Source organism: Urocitellus parryii, chromosome 4 (assembly GCF_045843805.1).
Source record: "Urocitellus parryii isolate mUroPar1 chromosome 4, mUroPar1.hap1, whole genome shotgun sequence".
Lineage (NCBI taxonomy): Eukaryota > Metazoa > Chordata > Mammalia > Rodentia > Sciuridae > Urocitellus > Urocitellus parryii.
The window spans coordinates 211,007,941-211,025,424 of record NC_135534.1 but is presented as its reverse complement, the minus strand read 5'-3'; the positions used below and the strand labels follow the sequence as shown (position 1 = coordinate 211,025,424).

Here is a 17,484-nt window from a genome sequence, read left to right as displayed (position 1 = left end):
GGGGCTGGAGTGGGCGGATCGACGACGGAGGGAGGAGGAGGCGCAGGGCGAGCGGATCCAGGCGGTAGCAGCGTCGGAGTGGGCGCCCCGCGGCCACCTGGCTTCCCAGCCTCGCGCCTCCAGCTACCAGCGCCCCCTGCCGCGGAACGCACCGCGCCGGGACACGCCCCCTGCATCGCCCACGCCCCGCCCTCACGTGCACATGGCCCAATAGCCGGCCCGCCGGCTCGCGCGTCATGGGGCCATTGTTATGCAAATATAAGGACTGTAAAAGGCTCCCGGGCGCCGCGGGTGAGTGAGAGCCGCGGCGCGGGAGGACACGAGTGGGAGCTGTGTGGGAGCGCAGTTGAGCCCAGCAGGGACTGGGACCGCGTGCGTTGCAAGGACTGGGACCACGCGCGTTGCCGGGCCCCACCTCGCCCGCCCCCCCCCCCCAGCGCAGCCACCGCCCCCGTCACCCGCCAGCCCGGCGCGGCTGGATGCGGCGGGGGCCCCGCGGCGGCGGCCCGCGGCCCCGAGCGCCTGGAGCGCGCAGGGGCGGCGTGCGGGGCCCGGGGGCGCTGCGCCCTCCATGCGCCGAGGCGCGTCCCGAGACACGCCCCGAGACAAGCGGGGGCCTGCGCCGCAGCCGCCGCCCGAGCTGAGCCCCGGCCCGGCGCGCGGCCGGCGCCCGGCGGCAGCATGAGCCAGGCGGAGCTGTCCACCTGCTCGGCGCCACAGACGCAGCGCATCTTCCAGGAAGCGGTGCGCAAGGGCAACACGCAGGAGCTGCAGTCACTGCTGCAGAACATGACCAACTGCGAATTCAACGTGAACTCGTTCGGTCCCGAAGGCCAGACGGCGCTGCACCAGTCGGTCATCGACGGCAACCTGGAGCTGGTGAAGCTGCTGGTCAAGTTCGGCGCCGACATACGCCTGGCCAACCGCGACGGCTGGAGCGCGCTGCACATCGCCGCCTTTGGCGGCCACCAGGACATCGTGCTTTATCTCATCACTAAGGCCAAGTATGCGGCCAGCGGCCGGTGATGCCCGCCCGGACCCTGAACCCCTCCAGCCCTCGCCCGCGTCGTCTCTGCTGTACCTTCCAGCCATCTACCTCGGTGTACACTAGGGTCGCAGGCCCGCCGGCAGCCCAGCCCTTGGCGGCGCCCGCAGCCACGACGAGGACAGAGTGCGCGTCCGCGGCCCCGGGGCCCGCCGCCCCGCCGGCCAGCGCCTCCCCTCGGCGGTGCCTGGCTGCCCGGCCCGGTCCAAGCGCCTTCCCACGGTCCCCGCCTGCCGCCTCGCGGGTGGGGGCGGGGCGCAGGCGCCAGCCCCTTTTGAAATTTGAGTCTCACAACCAGTGAGTTCGGAATCCCGAGATACCGGATCCTCGGCTCAGAAGGCTTTCTCCCGAAGCTGAAAGGCGCGCGGCTGGGGCGCGGCGGACTCGGGCGCCCATCGCCGCCCACGGGACCCGCCATCCCGCAGGGCCGCAGAGCAGTTACCGAGCAGCCTGCGCGCCCGCGCGCCACAAAGGAGATGTTCGCTGTCCCTGGTGCCCCAAACTATTTATCAAGTGTGTGTATATTTGTGGGTGAAGTTTGTGCGCCTGATTTTTGTTTGGAAAATATTATGCGTGGTCAATGTGGTCATGGGGGAAAGATGCATTTTTTTCTAGTCTTAAAACTAAAAACTTGAGTCTACCATTTCTTGGTTGCACTGAAAATACCGCCTAGCTCGACGGTTTTCCCGTTGCTCTTCCCTCCCCTGCCCCAACCCCCTCTCGCTCCTGCCTCCTCTTCTCTCCCTCTCCTCCTCCCTCTCCCTGCATCCCGAGTGAGTTTCGGAAGCCCAAGGCCACCCTTCCCCTCCGTGAGAGGCCACCATCTCGCAAACCGGCTGGTTTTGCAAAGTCTCCTAGGGGGCCTGGAAGCTCGCTGGTGCTCGCGAGGCAGGGATGTGGGGGGGTAGGAGCCGTCGTTACCCTTACTAGTGAGTTCTATTATAGTTAACAGTCGGTTGCACACTTTTTTAAAAAAGTAAATGGATTTGCCGCGATTAAACGTCATAACATTTATGACAATATAAAATATTAACATATTTTAAGCCAAGTTTTAGGTGTATGTTTTGAATCTTGGTTATAAACCCAATTTTAAAGGGCGTTGTATCCAGCGTTGTGAAGGCAACAGTGTACCCATATTTATATTTTTATAAAATGCCTATAAGACTGTGAATCTCTCGTGCTGTTGCTGAGTGGAAGGGCCCCTTCGCCCTTCCTCGGCCTCCCCGGCTCGAGGACCCACTTGGGATCCGAGGATCTGCCATGGGGGAGGGGCTGCGCCGAGGACGGGACGGCAGAGGCGCTAGAGCGTCGCTAGCAGTCGCGAAAGGAGCCTTCCTGGTTTCTGTGGTTCCGATTTTCTATGCAACCCCATACCCCTTGTTTTGATCCTGGGAAATAAAAGGGAGGCTGAATTATTCAAATTTAAATGAGGTTTCCCCTTCGTAGAAGTGCTGCTGACCCTGCGTGCAAAAATGGGGAGCACTTGAGGACACAGGTGGGTGGAGGCCCTTTGTGCTGGCTGGTCACATGCGGCCTCTTTGGCTTTTTAAGGAACGTGTGAGAAGAATATGTTGATAATGTCAGTGAAACAAGCAGACATTGAAACAAGCACAGATTACTCCAAAAGGAGTTCTGTATATTTTTTCTACATGCAAATGCCTTTTTAATTATGTTAATTAATGTTAAGACTCCTAGGCTTATGTTGGAGCTGCTATGGGCCGGGGTTTGATCACTTCCAACTGGACAGAGTCTGCAGCACATCCTGAGTGTACGATATAGACTTGTAGCCCAGCATGAAAAATTTATAAATAAATTTTTCATTGATCTTTTTATATTAAAAAAAAAATGAGTTTGTTGTTTCTTGTTCTTGGTCAGTGTAAGACGCCCCCTTCTGGGATGAAGTCAGCAGGGCTCACTGTTTGCCATCACCTAAAGTCAGCTCCTGGAAAACTGTCCAGCCCCACTCAGCAGCCAAATCCAAGCCGGCCACACAGGACTCGTGAGGGCCCAGGGCTGTCCCCCTTCCAGCCACCTTGAGGGCACTGGAGCTCTGTGGCAAGGCTGACGAGATCCCAGAAAGACCTGCCTGCCACCCAGCCTGAGAGCTAAGCTCTTGGAAGGGACCAATCCTTCTTCTCTCCTTGCCAGATGCACACAGGAGTCTTAGATTTGGGGGGGACATTATGGCTGCTCACTCCTGAGGTGTGTTTGCTGTGCTTCCCAGGTAGAGAGACCCGGGTCACCCTCTGGGAGCAAGGTTGGGGCCTGGGGGTCCCCAGGTGTGCAGGAGGAGAGAGACTCTCACCCCACTCCCAACATGCCCTGGGGCCCTGCAGGGAGACCCCCACCCTCCAGCAACAGTAGCTTGCAAAGAGGAGACCCTGGAGAAGGGGCAAGGGAAGTCTCACTGCCAGACTGTTCTGAGTGTTAGGAGATGGGGCTGTCTCCAGATACTCTCAGACCCCTGCACAGGGTGGCAGCTGCCCTCCCCAGGCTGGCACCCATGCCAGTCCCTGTTAGGGTCATGCTCCTACCCTTGAAGACCTTGCAGATGCGTTTTCTTTTGGTTGAGTAGGCATTTCTGGCCACCCAGCATTGGCCTGGGACAGTGGCTACACTGTCTGTGGAGGTGAGTGGACTATGTGATGCTAATGAGCTGTATGGAGAGGGAAGGGTACCCACCCGCCCAGCACCCCACCAAGTCAGGCCTTGGGGAGTTCTGCCCTGGGCCAGCTGGCAACTGCCCAACCTGCCACGGGAGAATCGCCACAAAAAATTGGATGCTACTGGGCATCTGGAGAATGAGTCAAGCCTGGGCATTGCTCGGACACCCAGGGGTGTGCTGGGCCATGGCTTCACTCTACACCCCTTTGCCCCACCAGGGACTGATTTCACATAGGGCAGAAAGACCTTGGAAGAAGATGCCATCACTGGATAGGGCCCAGTGTCCACTATCCTGCAACACCCTTGAATTGCCCCACTCCTGAAAGGCACGAGTGCCTCCTGGGCACAGAGCCGCCACCCCAAGGGAATGTTTCCAATTCCCTTAAGGGACACTTTTGACTGAGAAGTCTCCACGCTGCCCCCTGGGAAGACAGTCTCTCTTAGGCACAGACACCAGGCCCCTGGAGAGGGGACTCAGGGGTGGAGCCTTGGTGGAACTTCCTTTCTCCTGAGGTTTGCTTGCAGCCAACCCTAGGAATTGAGGAACTGGGCAGGGGATGAGACACAGGAGACTCCTTCACAGGAGCCCTCTTGTCTTAGAAAGGGACCCTGGGCAGCACTTTCCAGAATGAGTAACTCTGTGAAGAGGGACTACCTGAGCAATTGTGGCCCAAAGTGTGACTACTGGGAGGGGACAGGGTGCTTGAGGTGGGGACAAAGGGGGAGTCCCTGCTAACCGGGCATAAGATTTAAGTTGCTGTGTGTCTCTGACTGGTGTGTCTGGGGCAGACTGTCCTTCCAGGGCCTGGGTGCCCAGCCAATAGCGCACTGCCTCCGTTCTGGTGAGTGTTGGCAGGTATTGACCAATGGAGTCTTTGGGAAGGCCCCATCCCCCTCCTATGCCGTCTCTGTCTCTGGTGGCCAGGGTGAAAAAGAAGGCACAACTGCCCAGCCTCCAGACCTGAAGGGTGCCTGTGCAGGCTAGTGGGGGTGCCCCAGGCACAGAGCAGACCCAGGGGGAGGTAGTGCTGCAGGCTGGGCGTGGGCTGCTGGGAAACCCTCATAGGGAGAGAGGAGGCCCACTAAACTAGTGAGAGCAGGGCCTGCCCCATTAGATTCTGCAGTAGGGCCATCGGCTCCTGTCTGCCTGTGATCTGACCCTGACAGCACGCAGGAAACACAGTTGGAAATAGAGAAAGATGGTCAGCTAGAAAGTGGTGCCCAAGGAGAGAGGGCCGGATTTGGAAGCCAGGGAGGAAGAAGAGAGGGAAGGGGCTGCCCGGGGTCAGTCTGTTCCCAAAGGCCTGTAGCTCAGCACAGGAGGGATAGAGGGGTGTGCCGGAGAACACAGGGACAGCAGCCCTGTGACCTGGGGAGGGCCAGCTGCCTCCCGGTGCTGCCTGGAGCCTGCAAAGAGGAGGAGGCGGCGTCCACTGGTCTTGAAGGTCGGGAAAGGAGGCCCCGCGCCGGAACAGCTGGGAAACAAAGCCACAGGCCGCAGTGTGAGGGCGCAGGCCACAGAAGAGGCCGTCGGAGGTCTGGGAACCTCCGCAACTGCTCCTTCCGAGGCCTCCAGCGAGACCCTCCTGGGGCTCGGGGTCCGGGGAGGCCGCCCCCCTCCCGCACACTCCGCCCCGCCCGCCCGGCCGCTGCCCCAGCCCCCCGCGTGGCGTATTCTTCTGCTCCGCCGTCCTTCCGACCGTCCCTCCGCGAGTCCGTCTGTCGGTCTTTCTTCTCCCGCCCCTTCCAAAGCCGTGGCCCCATTCATCCCCGAGGCCTCTGCCCTCTCCAGAGCGCGGTCCCGCTCGGCGAGCAGCTGCTATGCTAATGAGGCGGGCGGGGGACGGCGGCGGCGCGGGGGCGGGGCGGGGGCTCCGCCGGGTGGGGCGGGCTTTCACAAAGGCCGGTCTTTGCCTTCAAAGCCCGCCGGGCCCTTCGGCCGACCGCGCCAGGCGGGGCCAGGCGCGGCGCCCCCGCCGAGCGCACGGTCCGCGAGGGGCAGCGCCCTGGCCCAGGGCAGCCAGCCGCCGGCCCAACACCCACTTGCCCCGCGCGACGCGAGGGTAGAGCCCAGCTGTCGTCTGCTCGGGGTCACGGCCTGGGACTGGCGGCTCCTCTGGAGAACCCGCCTGACGCTGCAAGGCGAGGGGCTCGAGGACGCCCCGCGCGGATGGGGCAAGAGCTGGCGGGGGCCGTCTGAGCACCTTGGTCCCCGCAAGACTGCGAGGCGAGCCAGCTGAGCAGGAGATAGGGACCCTCCCGCCACCAGGCGCAGGAGCGCGTGGACGCAGAGGAAGGGGCGCCGGGGTCCGACCCCAAGGGATCCCGGAACCCCTCAGCCTGTCCGGGACCTGCCCACCCTCTGGCGACCAAGGATCGCCGAGCAGTGGGAAGGTGGCTGTGGTAGGCGGGGCCGTCGGGTCGGGAGGGACCCGGCGCGGCTGTGCTGCCACCATGTGGCCGTGACCCAGACCCACAAGGAAAAGGACCCCTCTGCGCCCACCAGGCCTGCCCCCCGCACTGTGGACCGGAGTCTCGGGCCAACGCCCACACCACCCTCACGGGCCTGGAGCTGCTCACAGCTGAGCTGGACCCCGGCCGCCTCCGCTGGGAGGTGAGTCGGACAGATGCAGGGATTTGGCTGGAGCGCTGCGAGCACCGAGGAGCAGGGGCCGGTGGGGTGGAGCGCCGGTTACGTGGGTCGGGCAGCCCCGCAGGTGACCAGCCTGCGCTAGGGCTAGGGCCAGGGCCACACCCTTCCGGCAGGGCCAGAGGGCTCGTTCACTGATCGCGGCGGCCAAGAACAGCGAGACCAGCTCTGTGCGGCACTCGGACGCTGCCATGGGAGCTGGCGGTGTCCTGTGTCAAAGGAGTCCAGAGGGAAAACCGGAAAGCACATGCCACAGGGCCAAGTCCGGTGACCACAGGGCCAAGCAGGTCTGTACACTGCCCCTTTGTGGGGCATGGAGTGGGCAAATGGACCAAAACTGGGGACACTTGGTGGAAGGGATGCTGTACTTAGAGGTCCTCTCAGCCCAGGCGTATCAACAGATGGGCAGTGACAGGTGCCCAGCAGATTTCAAAGGAGGCAGCAGGTGTGTGGAGCCAAAGAACCCAAGCCAGGCCTGGAGAAGATGGCCAGGGTGTGTGTTTGCCTGATCAGATGGGGGAGGAGGATGTTCCAGGGCCCAGGGTGCCAGAGAAGGATAGTGAGCAGGGCAGTGTTTATCGAAGCCCTGGGACATGCCACCATGTGTCACACTTCAGATGGGAAGAGGACACAGACCACATCCCTCAAGACCCCAGGGACAAGTTGCAGGATCCTACCAGGTCACCCATGGAGCCTGGAACTCAGTGGGCTAGGGAGGCTCCCATATCCCATGGTGGCTGGTACTGCACCAGCCCCACTCCATTCTGGTGGATATGGCCGTGCCAGGTGTGCAAGAAAAGAGCTCTTTGTTCAAAGTCTTGCCTGCCCAGGGACAGAGCCAGGAGACCTGGTTTATAACTAGTGTATGTCCTCCAGTTATAAGACCCACAGGTCTGTGAAATCCCTCACTGGGTACCTGGTGCCATCTCTTAGCACGTGGGGAAGAATCCCCACAGGAACCAAACCCAAAGCATTCCATAAACTTTCTAAAAGGATAAGACAAAGTTCAAAAGTAGCAGTATCTTCAGAAGAAGATATACAAGTGACCAACAAAAATATAAAAAAGTGTTCAACATCTCTAGTAATTAGAAAAATGCAAATCAAAACTACTGTAGGAGTCCATCTCACCCCAGTCAGAATGGCAGTTATCAAGAATACAAGCAATAACAAGTTTTGGAGAAGATTTTGGGGAAAAGTTGCACCATATATTCCTATATTTCTGGTGGGATTGAAACTTGGTGCAACCACTTTGGAAAACAATGTGGATATACCTCAAAAAAAAAAAACTTGAAATGGAACCACCATTTGATCTGGCTCTCTCATTCCTTGGTCTGTACTCAAAGGACTTAAAAATCAGGATACTATAGTTATAGCCACACCAATGTTTATAGCAGCTGAATTCACAGCAGCTAAACTGTGGAACCAACCTAGATGCCCACCAATAGATAAATGGGTAAAGAAAATGTTATTTATATACAGAATGAAATATTACTCAGCATAAAAGAAAATAAAATCATGGCATTTGCAGTAAATGGATGGATTTAGAGAATATCATGTTAAGCAAAATAAGACAACCCTAAAAATCTAAAGGCAAAATGTTTTCTCTGATTAGTGGATGATGATCTATGATAGAGGGGCATGGGAAGAATGGAGGAACTCTGGATTGGGCAAAGGGGAGGGTTTATGGGGGTAGGAAAGATGGTGGAATGAGGTGGACATCATTACCCAAGGTACATGTATGATTGCATGAATAGTGTGTTTCAAATCATGAATTGAAATGTTGCACTCCATTTTGTGTATGATGAATTGAAAAGCACTCTGTTGTCATGTACAACTAGAGAGAACAAATAAAAAAAGAATAAGATTGGAAACAAGAAAAGGTGACAATTCCAACACCACATTGTAAATGTACCTAAGTTACACATTTGAAATGGTCACTTGTATGCGAATTTAACCTCAAATAAAATATCTTTTAAACAAGTCGACCTTCCAGCCAGCAGAAAAGGGAGGTCCTCTCCTTCCCCCACACTTCCTAGAAGTCGTTCTTGCACATCTGCTTATATCCCATTGGCTGGAACTGGGTCATCTGACTACCTTACTGCAAGGGAGGGCTGGGACACAGTCTGTTCTGTGCTGTGAGCCCAGCCTAATGAGGGTGTAAAAGGAGAGCCTGGCGCAGTGGCATAGGCTCTGGGGCCATGCCTGTAACCCCAGCTCTTCAGGAAGCTGAAGCAGGAGGTTAGAAGGTTCAGCCTGGACAACTTAGTGAAATCCTGCCTCAAAAATAAATTAATAAAAAGGGAGGGGGAGCTGGGGATGTAGCCCAGTGGTGAAGCACCCTGGATTAAAAAAATCCTCACCATTTTGGGAGGATGTGTCCAGATGACTATCAACCTGTTTTGAAATGCAAAGACCAAGAACAGGAAGAGCAGGAGCCAGCTTGCTGTGCAGGACACAGGCTTGCTGCAGGGCTGCAGGCTCAGGCCTGGGACACAGGACGACACACAGGCCAGGAGAACTCCTGAGACTCGCATGCACAGGGGACCTGGCTAGTGGCGAAGGCAGCGTTGCTAGGGAACAGCTGGACAGCCCCTTCAGTCCTGGGGACCTCGCTGTGCAAGCCACAGCACAAAAGGAGCCATGTCTCTAGGCCCGCCCAGGTCGGAAGGGATCCCCCATCGGGCACAAGCCCAGGGCCTCCTGCTAGGCAAGCAGTCTACCGCTGAGCTACAGCTCAGCCGTCTCAGATTTTATTTATTCATATGTGGTGCTAGGAATTGAACCCAGTGCCTCACACATGCTGGGCAAGCGCTCCACCCCTGAACCACTACCCCAGCCTCTCAAATTTTATTTTGAGCAGTGGCGCACCCCTGTCATCCCAGCGACTCCTGAGCCGAGGCACAAGGATTGCAAATTCAAGGCAGACCACGCTTCCAAAAACAAAAGGGCAGGGTGGGGCTGAGGGTGTGTATGGTTTGGATTAGAAGCGGCCCTAGCAGTTCCTGTGCTGCACAGGAAGGTCCAGGGTGAGACGCTGCACTGAGAGCTGTGACCTTGTCAGCCCAGCAATGGACAGGGCAGTGGGCCGCGGCTGGAGAATGTGGGCACTGGGGGCTGCTTCCTGGCGGCATCACGCCCTCCACCTTTTTTGCCCAGAGCCGTGGAGTCAGTGGACCACTGACCAAACCATGAAACCATGAGCCAAAATGAGCTCGTCCTCCTCTAAAGAGTGATTCTTGGGTATTTTGGTCCTAGCAAAGAAAAGCTGACTGCCACAGCACGTGGCTCGGTCATAAGTGGCCCTGGGTTCAGGCCCTAGCACTGAAATAATTCATTAATTAAGGTGTCCAGGCTGGCCTCAAACTTGCAATCCTCCTGCCTTGGCCTCCCAAGGATCACAGGTGTGCACCACCATGCCCAGGAGAGATCTCTTACATAGGGCACAAAAAGCAAGAGATATAAGGGAAAAGATAAATACACATGAACACATTAAAATCGAGATTTTCCTGGGGCTGGGGTTATGGCTCAGTGGTAGAGCATGCGCCTTGCACATGTGAGGCCCTGGGTTCGATCCTCAGCACCACGTAAAAATAAATAAAGATATTGTGTCCATCTAAAACTAAAAAACTATTTTAAAAAAATAAACAGATAAAATTGAGATTTCCTGCTCAACCAAACAACCACCAGGGCTGCGTACAGTGGCATAAGACTATCATCCCAGTACTCCAGAGGCTGAGGCAGGAGGATCACAAGTGAGGCCCTAAGCAATTTAGCAACATCCTTCTCAAAATAAGAAAAAATAAAAGGGTTGGGATGTGGCCCAGGTTAAGCACCCCAGGGTTCAATCCCCAGTACAAAACAAAACAACAACAAGAAAAAACATAGGAGGCAGAGAAGTGAGCCACAGCGTAGAAGATTCCAGCGACTCAGGAGGCTGAGGCAGGAGGATTGCAAGTTTGAGGCTTGCCTGGGAAAGTTATCCAGACCCTGTTTCAAAATAGAAAGGGTTCCAGGGCTGGGACTGGGGCTCAGTGGCAGAGTGCTTGCCTAGCATCCACAAGACACTGGATTCAATCCTTAGGACCATATACAAAAAATAAACAAATAAAGGCATGCTGTCCATTTACAACTACAAAAAACTAAAATTTGAATTAAAAAAAAAAAATAGAAGCTGAGTGCAGTGGCCCACATCTGTAATCCCAGAAGCTCAGGAGGCTGAGGCAGGAGGATCTCGAGTTCAAAGCCAGCCTCAGCAACGGGGAAGCGCTAAGCAACTCAGTGAGACTCTATCTCTAAATAAAATACAAAATAGGGCTGAGGGGCTGGGGATGTGGCTCAAGCGGTAGTGCGCTCGCCTGGCATGCGTGCAGCCCGGGTTCCATCCTCAGCACCACATACCAACAAAGATGTTGTGTCCGCCAAGAACTAAAAAATAAATATTAAAAATTCTCTAATTCTCTCTCTCTCTCTCTCTCTCTCTCTCTCTCTCTCTCTCTCCTCTCTCACTCTCTCTTTAAAAAAAAAAGTATCTTTAAAAAAAAAAACAAAAAAACAAAACAAAATAGGGCTGAGGGTGTGGCCATAGGTTCAGTGCCTGGTACAAAAAAGAAAAAAAAAAAAAAGATAGAAAGGTTGGGTGTGTGTGCTCCTGGGTTCAGTCTCCTGTACCTGCCCGACCGAGGTAAGGTAGACAACCTCATTCAAAATGGACAAGACACTTGAATAGACACCTCACAAAAGTCCATCCAGGAGACACGAATTCAAAGGGTGGTGTTGGCGAGAAGGTGGAGCAGAGGCCCCCAGCAGCCCTGGGTGGGAGCAGCCACTTGGGAAAACTGGCCACTGGGCTGAGCTGGACCATAATTCCTGTCCAGGGCCTGTTCCTGTGTGGGTCACCGGCTGTCCACAGGTGGTGAGACAGCAGGACCTCAGTGCGCCGCAGCCTGGAGCAGGAGGACATGGGCGGCCTGCGGCCCATCTGCACCCCGTCTCCACCCTGTCCTGCTGTCCATCTGTCTGGCCCACACCTGCTCTTCCTGTGAGGACACAGCCTTGCTGTGCCCTCATCTTAGGCCATCCTGACATGCACCATTCAGCTTTGTCTCCTGTCACATTTCTCCAAATAAAACTGCATTCTGAGGCGCTGAGGGTTAGATGTAACCTAATAATTTGGGGGAACCATTTCAACCCAAATTCTTGTGCCAAAGAGAGGCTGCAAAAACATTTAGGGTCACTCACCATAGTAAAAAATAATGAGAATGAACCACGTCCACCAACAGAACGCACAAAGGAGCTGTGAGAGGTCCCCAGAGAGAAACTGGTGCAGGAAGCCAGACTCGCACCTAACATGCCATGAGCGTGCCCACACACAGCTCAGGGATTTCATCAGAACTAAAGCAGGTGGGAGAGTGCCAGGGTGCAGACCCACAGGCAAGAGAACCCTCTCTGGAACTGGTGGAGGGCAGCGTGGAAAGGCTCACGCCCCGAGTCACCTGAGCAGCCCACATGCAGGCAGCCCAGTGGCACCTAGCAACAGACTGACTCAGCCATAGTGACAGCCCCAGACCTGTGCAAAGCCACGAGAGAGCCACCAAAGAGAATTCACAGCAAACGCCGTGTGGCCCCAGAAACTCAGGAGGCTGAGAACAGGAGGATCTCAAGTTTGAGGTCAGCCTGGACAACTTAGCAAGACCCTGTCTTAAAATAAGAATTTATAAAAGGTTGGGGATGTGACTCAGCGGTAGAACATTCACCTGGCATGTGTGAGGCCCTGGGTTCCCTCCCCAGCACTGCTCCCATCAAAGAAGAAGAAGGAGGAGAAGAAGGAGGAGGAGGAGGAGGAAGAAGGAGGAGGAGGAGGAGGAGGAGGAGAAGGAGGAAGGAGGAGGAGGAGGAGGAGAAGGAGGAGGAGGAGGAAGGAGGAGGAGGAGGAGGAGAAGGAGGAGGAGGAGAAGGAGGAGGAGGAGGAAGGAGGAAGGAGGAGGAGGAGGAGGAGGAGGAGAAGGAGGAGGAGGAGGAGGAGGAGGAGAAGGAGGAAGGAGGAGGAGGAGAAGGAGGAGGAGGAGGAAGGAGGAGGAGGAGGAGGAGAAGGAGGAAGGAGGAGGAGGAGAAGGAGGAGGAGGAGGAAGGAGGAGGAGGAGGAGGAGGAGGAGAAGGAGGAGAGGAGGAGGAGGAGAAGGAGAAGGAGGAAAGGAGGAGGAGGAGAAGGAGAAGGAAGAGAGGAGGAGGAGGAGAAGGAGAAGGAGGAGAAGGAGAAGGAGGAGAGGAGGAGGAGGAGGAGAAGGAGAAGGAGGAGAAGGAGAAGGAGAAGGAGACAGCTTGGTAGTTCCTTAAAATGTTAAAATAGACATTGCATGTGACTCAGCAGCCACAAGCCCATGTTTGTGCCCAAGGGAAACTCAGGACCTGTGCACAGAAGAGAGTATGGAGAGTGCCCAGCAGCTTCATCACAGGAGCCACAAAGGACACACCATCTGGGAGGCCATCACTAGACCAATGGGCACAAGGGACAAGCGCTGTGGGATTCCAGATGCATAAGCTGCCTGGGCTGGAGCCGGGCAGTGGGACAGCAGCGAGTCCCACTACACAGGGTTTCTTCCCTTATTTTATTTTATTTTATTTTATTTTATTAGTTGTAGATGAACACAATATGTTTATTTCATTTGTTTATTTTTCTTCAGAGCTGAGAACCAAACCCAGTGCCTCACACATGCCAGACAAGTGCTCTACCACTGAGCCACAACCCCTGCACCAGGGTGTCTTTTTGAAGTGACAAAAACATTCTAAAATCAGGCTGTAGTAAGAATCGTACAACCCTGTAAATATTCTAAAACTAGCTTTCTATCTATGTACAGTTTTATAATGCAGATATCAAGAAATCCAGAGAAGAGTTCCCGGGTCCTTGGCCCCATCCTGCCATGGCCCGGGATTTGGGTGTCAGCTCAGGGTTGGAAGCATGCAGTGGACCTCAGGATGCAGTGAATGAGTGGCTCGGTGCACAGACCCCATGGGAACTCTGCAGTCACCGGAGGACGGGGGCACACTCGTCAGGTGTGGTTCTGAGCAACTTCAGAGTGTTTCAGACCCTGCAAAACATCTCCAGAGGGTGGAGACTGCTGACCATGAAGGACACTTTCAAGAATGAGTGTTGGGGCTGGAGATGTGGCTCAGCGGTGGCGCGCTCGCCTGGCATGCGTGCGGCCCGGGTTCGATCCTCAGCACCACATACCAACAAGGATGTTGTGTCCGCCGAGAACTAAAAAATAAATATTAAAAAAAAAAAAAAAAAAAAAAAAGAATGAGTGTCTACCTCAGGAGCCGTCAGGGAAGGGGGGTCTGGGGTGCCGCGTGTTCTGCACAGCACCATTCTGCATGCAGAAAAGCTGTGCAAGGTCACCCACAAGCTCCAGAGAAACCTGTGGAGCCTTTTTTTAGTTGTAGATGGACACCGTGCATTTATTTTATTGATTTATTTTTATGTGGTGCAGAGGATCGGACCCAGGGCCTCATGCATGCTAAGAAAGTGCCCCATGGAGCCCCAGCCCTGGCCCCCATGGAGTCTTCAGGCTGAGTTACTGAGGGAGGCAGGCCCCTTGCCCAGAGCTCCACAGCATCTCTGGGAGGCAATCTTGGTGGAAACCTGTGAAGCCCTGGGAGACTGACACAGATGCATTAAAACAGATTGAAGCCTGGATGTGAAGACCACTCCTTCATCCCAGCAACCAGGAGGCCCAGACAAAAGGGTCACAAGTTCCAGGCCAGCATGGGCAACTCGGTAAGTCCACACATCGATAAAAGTTAAGGGCGAGGGTGTGGCTCAGTGGTGGAGCACTTGCCTGGCATGCAGAGGGTCCTGAGTTCAGTCCCCAGCTCCACACACACACACAAATCAAATAGATCTTCTTCCTGTGACCTATCAATCCTTGGCATTATTCAAGAGAAATGAGAACATATGTCCAGACAAAGAAGTGCTAGGCCCATGTTCTTTATAATGGCTAAAACATTCAGACTGTCCACACGGCAATTCCAGGGTGAACCCATGGGCACAATGTGCCTGAGCTGTCTGAAGCCATCCTGTTTACCATCCACAGGAGGAACGACTGAGACCTCCTGCATGGCCAGTGAACCTCAGGAACAGTAGCGTCCAGAAGTCCAATGCAAAAAGCTCCAAAAAGCTCCAAGCACAAAGTGTTTGTGCCCGTGGGGGGTGGGGGGTGGGGGGCAGACGAAGCCCAGGTGAAGCCTGCAAACTGGCCCTGAGCAAGTCTGCCCCTCAACACAGGGCTTCCTTGGATTGGGAGCCTCCAGACGCCTCTCTCACGGTTCTTAATAAAATGTATAATAAACCATTGTGAATGAAATGCTTTTTAAAAAAGCAAACCTGTAGTGGCAGAAAGGGTGCGTGCTTATCTCAGGCAGGGTGGGAACAGGGACACACGGAGTCCAGATCTTCTAGGTGATGCAGACAGTCTAAGGCTGAATTGTGGTCATGTTGCACGACTCTGTAGTCCACCAAAGAATCACCCAATTGTCCACTTAGAGTGAGTGAATGGTATGGTGTGTGCAAAGGGTAACTCAATAAAGCTGCTTATTGAATGTTCTTTAATAAGCAAGCAACAAAGTAAAACCTGAAAAACAAACCAGAGCAGTTAGGGCTGTGAACTTCAGTCATCAAAGCATCAGGACAACCAGGGGCAGTTCCTCTGGAAGGCAGGCTGGCCTGGGCCCGCAGGGGGAGCCCCGCGGGAGCTGTGGCCCTCACAGACCTGCTGGGGAAGCCAGCCCAGTGCTCAGTGAGAAAACTCTGAATTACAATCACATGTATAACACCAATCCAAGGTTATAACAATTCTAGGAATAAATCTACCCAAAATGAACAAGACCTTTCTGTACAAAATTACAAAACTTGGCTGAAAGAGGGTAAAAAAAAAAAAGGGGTGGGGGGCTGGGTTGTGGCTCAGTGGTGGAGCACTTGCCTAGCATGTGTGAGGCCCAGGTTCCATTCTTAGCAATAAGTGAAATAAAACTCTATTTCTGCTGGCCAGGGTGAATGAATAAAATAAAGATCCATCAATATCTTAAAAAATATTTTTAAAAAGATGGTAAATAAAGTCTTAACGTGTAATGTTGTCATCATATCAACCTCCCCAAATTGATCAGTAGAGTCAGTAAATTTCAATCACATCCTATAAAGTTTTTCAAAGAATCGGACAAAAATCAAGTCACAAGAATAAAATAGCCTGCGTGGTGGCCACACCTGTGACCCCAGCAACTTGGGAGGGTGAGGTAGGAGGGTCGAAGGTTCAAGGCCAGCCTGGACAACTTAATGAGACCCTGTCTCAAAATAAAAATAAAAAGGGCTGGGGATGTAGCTCAGTGATAGAGCGCCCCTGGGTTCAATCCCAGACCCAAGAACAAATGAGTCAACCGAGTCTGGGGGTCTGGTATGTGGGCTTACCCAGGAGGACAGCACTGAAATGCTTGCAAACAGCACTTACCCTGAGCAAGGGTGGATGCTGCTCAGTCTTGTATTATTATTGTTATTGTTATTGTTGTTGTTACCAGGGATTGAACTCAGGGGCACTCACTCACTGAGCTGAGCCGCATTCCCAGCCCTATTTTGTATTCTAGTTAGAGACAGGGTCTCGCTGGGGACATAGCTCAATTGGTAGAGTGCTTGCCTTGCATGCACAAGGCCCTGGGTTCAATCCCCAGCATAAATAAATAAATAAATAAATAAATAAATAGACAGAGTCTCACCGAGTTGTAAGCGCCTTGTTTTTGCTGAGGCTGGCTGTGAACTTTCGATCCTCCTGTCTCAGCCTCCTGAACTGCTGGGATTACAGGCATGCGCCACCATGCCCTGTTGCTTGGCCTTGGAATGCCCATTCGAGGGGCAGGGCTAACTCAGATACATATGGGAACTTCTAAACCCATTAGAGAGAAAAGGGGAACACTGGGAATGTGGGGGCAGAAGAAAGAAGGGAGAGAGAGGGAGGGAAATAAGAAAAAGCAAGGGCTGGGGATATAGCTCAGTTGGCAGGGTGCTTGCCTTGTATGCACAAGGCCCTGAGTTCAAAAACAACAACAACAACAAAAAAAAAAAAGCAGCATACAAAAAGTAGGACAATCAAGAGGCCCAAAATAAAATTGCAAAGTTCACCAATATCCACAACCACAGTAAATGTCATGGGCTAAACTCAGCAGCTCAAAGACCAGCACTCTCAAATTGGATCTGTTGAAAATCCATCTGCTTCCTGTTTACAAGCAAGGAAAATATATCCCAAACACCAATTGCAAAGAAGGCTGGAACAGCTGTCACCATCAGACAAAATGTTTTTGTTGTTGTTGTTTGTTTGTTTTGTTTTGTTTTTTTGTACTAGGGATTGAACTTAGGGGCACTCGACCACTGAGCCCTATTTTCTATTTTATTTAGAGACAGGGTCTCACTGAGTTGTTTAGCACCTTGCAGTTGCTGCGCTGGGTTCAATCCCAGACCCAAGAACAAATGAGTCAACCGAGTCTGGGGCTCTGGTATGTGGGCTTACCCAGGAGGACAGCACTGAACTGGAGATCCTCCTGTCTCAGCCTCCTAAGCCACTGGAATTCCAGGTGTGCACTCCCTCACCTGGCAGACAAATGCATTTTAAGAAAAATCCACTGTTAGAGACCAAAGAGCCACTACCTGGTGACACCTGGGGTCCAAGGGTGCCTCAGGACCACACACATGCAGAGGAAATTGCCTGTCCCATTTGGGACAGTCTGAAAAGTAGGTAGCTTCCACTAGGCGGAGCCTGGGAGCCTGCCCTCAGCACCTGTCCAGGGGACCTTCCAGCTGTTCATGGGTCTCCTGGAAAGCCTTGGTGTTGAGCTAGACTCCACCCGTCCGCCCTCCATCAGCCTGCCAGCCTGTACCAAGTCCCTCTTCTGACATTTCTCAAATATTAGAAAGTAAAAAATCTAATTAGTATGGCCCAATAAATACAGGCTGAGAGAGAAATTGACCAAAAAAAGAAAAAAAAAGTAGGTTGTTAGATTTGAGCCACACGATTTATTAACAGGCGTGACACAACCAGCCCCCGACATTTTCTGCACATTCCTCTTAAGCACAGAAATTAGCCTCCAT

General features: G+C 53.8%; 1 protein-coding gene across 1 annotated transcript; it reads left to right on the top strand.

Moving 5' to 3' along the window:
* Positions 1 to 628: 628 nt before the first annotated feature.
* Positions 629 to 2,503, top strand: Nrarp (NOTCH regulated ankyrin repeat protein). Its single transcript, XM_026395475.2, has one exon. The coding sequence runs from the start codon at positions 682 to 684 to the stop codon at positions 1,024 to 1,026; it is 345 nt and encodes a 114-aa protein (XP_026251260.1). The 5' UTR covers positions 629 to 681; the 3' UTR covers positions 1,027 to 2,503.
* Positions 2,504 to 17,484: the final 14,981 nt, after the last annotated feature.